The sequence below is a fragment of the Ruditapes philippinarum genome, unplaced genomic scaffold (assembly GCF_026571515.1).
Source record: "Ruditapes philippinarum isolate M1 unplaced genomic scaffold, ASM2657151v2 ctg730_1_1_1_1, whole genome shotgun sequence".
In the NCBI taxonomy this organism is placed as follows: Eukaryota; Metazoa; Mollusca; class Bivalvia; order Venerida; family Veneridae; genus Ruditapes; species Ruditapes philippinarum.
Genome location: NW_026859790.1, coordinates 289,550 through 296,060, shown reverse-complemented (window position 1 = coordinate 296,060; position 6,511 = coordinate 289,550). Strand labels below are relative to the sequence as shown.

Below are 6,511 nucleotides of genomic sequence, written 5' to 3'. Positions count from 1 at the left end.
TGTATGGTTAACCCGGTAATATGTCCCATGGCATTATTGTAACTGAATCATTACTTTGTGCATCTGTATGGTTAACCTGGTAATATGTCCTCAGCATATTTTTTTTGTGGTGTGTGTGTGGGAGGGGGGGGTTATGTCACACCATTGACCAACACGGTAAACATTCCAGCTTTACTGATGAAGTAGAACCACCAATGTTCATTAGCTGGATAGCTTCCTATCGTGAAAGAATCCAAAGTCCCTGGCGCGATTCCTCTCGATGTAATATTTGAATAATATGTTTGTCCATCTCTATGGTCTACCTGATTATTTGTCCCAAACATATAATAATCTAAATGTACCTTCTCTCTGTATGGTTTACTTGATAATATGTCCCAGGCATACAATAATTGTATCATACCTCTGTATGTCTGTATGCTAAACCTATTTATACTTTAGGTATAACTTGTACAAATATACAAAGGCACCCAATTTAACTCTCATTAATGAACATTTAAAAAAAGTACAGTGAACAATTTTGACATATCTCAAGCTCTACCAATATATATGTCTTCAAAAGATGAACATTTTTTTACCAATTCAATGGCCACAGTTCAGGCAAGTTTACTTACATAATGCAGTTGGGCATCAATTTTTCTTGAGTAAAGCCTTCTTCATTCACTTTGAATGCAGCTAAAGTTACCTTTTATGGATATCAAAATTAATGGCAATAATTTAATACTACAGTTTAATTGACAATTACAAGGGTCAAGATATCCTCAAGTTACACAACTTTGTTCCCCATTTTTCTGGTATAATCTCACTGTTCTTAACTAAGTGAATAGGTAAAAAAAATTTGAAAGTTTGATATTATCCAGCTATTTATACAAATCACAGGCTGTTTTTAAGTCAACAACCTTAACCATTCAGCAATGGACACCCCATTCCATTTTCCTGAATTTGGAATATTTTATGATTTTACCTTTTCTGTAAAAAAAAAAAAATTAAATGTTGTTTAATGAATAAATTTTAGGAAATAATTACTGTGTGTAGAATATGTAACTATCAAAATCAAAAATAAGGGGAGTGGTGGCCTAGTGGTTAAGGTGTCTGCCTCTCAACCCAGAGATCATGGGTTTGAGCCCTTAGACTCGTGATCACGACCATGTTTCTTCATATGACACCAGTACTGGTTGGTTCAAGGAAGCGGACTCGAAAGTGATTAATATAAGTTGCAATAACTTGTTTCGCAATCGAGCTTAAATAAATATGTTTAAACCAATAAAAATCTACATTCACAGCTACTTCAAATGGTAATTGGGTAAATAAGATAAACACTGGTTTTCTTAAAAAGTGACTTTATTAACAAAATAGATATCACAGCTTTAATTTAAATATAACAACATGAAAATACAACAATGAGACAAGTACAACACTGTTTCAAAGTTCAACAATTATACAGTTACTTCAACGACAAATGCCCTTACAATGAAAAAACAATTTTTTTATTGTCTGAAGAAAAAATAAAAGGATTTTCATTTCTCTATTTTTAAACTATTTATTATTTCAAGAAATACAGCAAACTTACAGGGAAAAACAGTGTGGATTGTATGATTGATCAACATTAATAAATTTGTCTTGAACAAAGATGAATTTTCACCTGAACACATTTAGAATATATAATTAATTTGAGAAAATATGTAAAAATAGACCAAAGTATATGAAACTGACAAAATCTTAAAATACATCAACTACAAAATACATGAAACAGAAGAAAAAAAAATTAAAAAATAAAAATAAAAAATTAAGATAATTAAATCACATCTGAGAAATAAAATAAGTCACTTGTCAATTAAGCATCTATAAACTGAAAAAGAAAAAAAAAGGAGTGAGATGCTTGCTGCTAGTACAAGTGGGGATATAAAGCTCTTGGCTGTGTTTACTGAAACTTTACAAAGCCAAAGTCTTACTGGGATATTCCAGCAGCCAGCATAACATTCTTATAATACCATATGTCACTGACTATATATAATTTGTCAATGTAAATAATTTTATTATAATTATATATAAAGATGAAAGACTAACAGAAGTAGAACCAACCAACAGCTACAATATAAAAGAACAACTAAGCCCAATAAAAAGAAGTGTTGTCTTTAATTAATAAGGGCACACAAAAATAAAAATATTTAAATTAACCTGCAAACCAGTGACATTAGATCATGATTGAGTATTTGTACATGTGAAAGCTAGAAATGGACAGTAGATAACATCTAAGTTTACAATGAATTATTCATTCAAACCAGATGTCTAAAATTAAGATCATAAACATGATAAACTATAACCATGTAGTTAAAGACAGGAAAACGTAACCCACTGGTTTTCTTAAATGTGCAGATTCCATTAACAGAACTGTTCACTATCAATTTGTAGACACCAAGATGAAAGTTTTAAGTTGGTCAGCCAATATTATAGCTCTTGGTCAGACTGTACAGTAGAACAGGCCAGCCTGGCTTTATACTGGTGACTAACGCTGATCACTTTAAGTTCAAGAAGGGTAATGGTTAATTACGTTTATGTTACAACACAAGTTGCCAATTTAAAATTTAAAAAACAAAAACAGAATTTGAAAAATTTAAAGGTTGTTGAAAATCACATAGAATATTCCTTTTACTAATTATTATATCAAATAGAAATTTTAGTCTTAAAGCCTGATACATATAAGCAATAAAGCAAGCTTTTCTATAAATTTTGTTAACTGTAACTACGGCAACACTGATCCACAAACTAGAATTTAAACATCTGGATTGGAATATATAATAATTGTTGATTTAAACTATATGTATATTCTGTAAACTTTAACAAATTGTTTATAATAGAAAAATAGATGCTAGAATCATAGGACTGTCCAGTTCTTTTTAAACAAATTAATGTTTTTCTGTATCAAACATTGGTCTTGTCCTTGAAATGTCTTGTATCACTGGATGTTATACATTACTCCTGTTATTGTCAGGTTTAAAAGTTCTACTGATGCTGGTAAAATGATATGGCCACAAGCTAGAAGATGAAGTTCTCAGATACTTGTTCCAGCCATATATCAGAGACAGACTGCTAGAAGTCCATAGATACTTGTCTGAGCCTTATGTCAGAGAGACTGGTGGAAGAAATCCCTACACATTCCTCCAAGTCATATATCACAAAGTTGGTACCAGCATGGAACAACTGACCTTCCTTGTTATAGGGATAGCTTCCAAACAAGAATGAATTTCACATCTCAAGAGGAAGTTAAACTCACAGAACTGCAGGGCAAGTATTTCAACATCAGGGAGATCATATTAAAGGAACAGATATTGGTTTGGAAGAATATATTGGATAGCCAAGTGGTGGATCTGCAGCCTGGACAGTTAAGTTTCTCAGTATAACAGGGTGTGCCTGTATACTATAACGTTCCTCATCATCGTTGGTCATATATAGAAGTTCTAGTGCAAGGTTTGCCCACTGCCCTCGTACAACCTCGGGATTCAAACGTCCAATACTCACATCTAGTGATTGCAGTGTCAAAGTTCTACTGTTGTAGGTATTCTGTAAAAGGTGTGGAAAAAAAACACATGAAAACATTACTATTATTATTAGTATTTTCAGTTGTTAGTTGTTACATTCTTGAATTGTAATATAAGAAATGTCTGTGAAATATAATGATTTTAGATAGGTAACACAATTTCGACATATTAATGTACTCCTTCTTTGATAAAAAAATGACTTAAGAGCAGAGATATTGGTGTAGTTGTTTAACTAACCTGTGTGTTATTATGCCCCATAGAGAAGAGATTTGGGGTGGAAGCTAGCACAGCTGACGTCCACTCTGGGTCTTTCTCCAGACCTATATACCATTCATTATCATACTCTTCCAGGGCCTCCTGCCACTCCAGGTCAGAGTTCATCTCCCCTAGCAACATCTGATCCATCATCAACTTGAACCCATACCTGAAACATGTGAAAATCATTATTAATAAACCAGAACCTATGATAATAATGAGCCGCCACATGACAAAACCAACATAGTGCTTTTGCGACCAGCATGGATCCAGACCAGCCTGCTCATCCACACAGTCTGATCAGGATCCATGCTGTTCGCTATCAGTTTCTCTACTTGTAATAGGGTTGGTAAGTGAACAGCATGGATCATGATCAGACTGTGCAGATGCGCAGGCTGGTCTGGATCCATGCTGGTCGCAAACACACTATGTTGGTATTGTCATGAAGCGGCTTAATTACATACTTAGATCATACAAATGCTGTGAATATTTGACAACAAACATGTTACCTACACAGTTCTTCCATGTTTGACTATGAAACCACCTTAAAATCCACAATAATACCAATGTCAGCATACTGTATGTATGACAAAACTGCTTTTAAAAGCCCTTATAAAGTGTATAATCAACATTATGATCTTAACCTTAAATTGGTTCAAAAATTCAACTTTAACTATGGTGACCTAAAAAATTCAACTTCTTTAACTATGGTGATTTAATGTAGTGGAAAACATGTTTCACAGTAGATACTATCATGTATTCCTAGGAATTATAAAGATCTGTATTACCTGAATGCCTTCTTCACAAGATTCTGTAAAACTGTATGTTCCCCTAACCAGTCCCACATAGCGTTGATAGACACCTCACCCATATAGCACTTGTACAAAAAACTTGGTCCACTGTAACCTGATATTATATAGCAGAAATTACTCAGAAATAAAGCATAAATTAGTCAATAATACAGTATTAATTAGTCAATAATACAGCATAAATTAAACAATAATACAGCATAAATAAGTCAATTATACAACATAAATTAGTCAATTATACAACCATTAAAGTAGAATATCAATTTCTATGAATACCAAAGTAAAAACATCTCTTTCTTCCAAAGTCTATATCTGAATATTTACTTAAGTATTTTGATTATTTATAAATAAAATGAACTTAACTATTTTTTATATAATGTCAAATACTACATAATTATATGATGGAACTAAACTGTCTTCATACCTTGACCTTCAAATATAGAGTAACAGGCCATAGTAAGTTGAGCATAACAGTTTCTGAGTGAATCATCCCCAGTAACATCCTGTAGCACTTTCTCTTTACTCTGATCTTCACACGACCAGTCTAATGTCTTCAGAACAAATTTGTACCAGTCTGCAGGAAATTTGTTCATCAACCTTGACACTTGTGAATTGTCTAACGGCAACTCCCTCCAGTCTTTAGGTAAACTAAGTTGGGATGAATATGGACTTTTAAAGTCAGGAGATCCTGCTAAATTAGTTTGTGGTTTATATATAGCATTGCCAAATGATTTAGCCCCACTAAATTTTTGAGGTGTGGGTTTAGGTTTAGTGACATCATAAGCTGGCAAACCTATGTCTAACTCATCAAATAAATCTTCTATTTCGGGACTTTTATTTCTCGCTGGTATTGGTTTTAATGCTGCAGGTGGTTTACTCGGCTTCTTTTTAGAAGTTAAACCATCGTCAGAGAATATACTGTCAGTGAAACTGTCTAAGGAACCCCACGATGACGCCATCTTGTTTTGTTTTTTATTTACAACAGGTGGTGGAGTTGGAGACCGCGTGTCGCGTGTAAAGTCTGGAACTAATGGTTGTAATGCAGTGTTTCTTTGCTGAACTGGTTTAATATTAGAGCTATTTGCATTAATTTCTTTCAATTCATGCTTCTCATTTTGAGCAATAAATGACAATTCTTTATCAAACTTTTCACCTTTTTTATCCTTTGTCGTTTTCATTTTTATTTTATTCACATATTTCAATAAAACCCACACTAAACTTTTAAGGAAAGCTTTCATAGTCTCGTCAGTGCTGCCCTTTGAATCTATAATTCCCGTTAACACATTACGTGCGTCAGAATAAGCTTGTAAACTGTAAGCATCTAGCGGGGTCAGACAGTGTAATGGGAATTCATTCGGACGTCCAATACAACATAATGATTCTGGTACTTCAAAAGCACTTTCAAAGATATCATCTATCCTAGCAGCTTCTACAGTATGACACGACGTCTCCTGTAATTCAAGTCCTTTTATATTGATGGTACAGTAAGACGAGCCCCTTTCTAGAATCATTACCCAGATAAGTCTGTCCTGAAACCTTACTAGGTAATGATTACCTGGTGATGCTTCCCCTAAAATAGACAATATCTATTATGTTACACAATGTTCCTTAAAACTGCATATTTATATAGCAAAATTTGTATACATTATATAGAGAAACACTATAAAGGCCTGAACCTCTCTTTAAAACATGCAGTCCTATTTCATGCCATATATTTTTTTTTAAACATTTACCTTCCAAGAATAAAGTATCTATGATCTTTATAATCTAGGATTAGAGAATCAACACAAGTAAGTCCATTATCTTACTGATTAACCCACTGTATTTACAGTTTTTATTATAAATGGGTAAAAAATAAAATCTAGTGAAGAATAAATGAAAATTTGCAACTCTACGACTAATCATTAACAT

The 6,511-nt window shown here is 33.1% G+C and overlaps 1 protein-coding gene across 3 annotated transcripts in view; it reads right to left on the bottom strand.

Annotated features, from left to right (window-relative positions):
• Positions 1-2,605: 2,605 nt before the first annotated feature.
• The window catches only part of LOC132757925 (pecanex-like protein 4), a 30,711-nt gene continuing 26,805 nt past the window's right edge, over positions 2,606-6,511 (bottom strand). For all 3 annotated transcript variants that reach the window (XM_060749424.1, XM_060749425.1, XM_060749423.1), the window contains exons 11-14: positions 5,025-6,170; positions 4,580-4,697; positions 3,774-3,960; positions 2,606-3,558 (exon numbers count right to left, since the gene is read on the bottom strand). In XM_060749424.1, the coding sequence (XP_060605407.1) occupies positions 3,307-3,558; positions 3,774-3,960; positions 4,580-4,697; positions 5,025-6,170 (1,703 nt within the window). In that variant the 3' untranslated portion in view covers positions 2,606-3,306. The remainder of the gene's footprint in view (positions 3,559-3,773; positions 3,961-4,579; positions 4,698-5,024; positions 6,171-6,511) is intronic.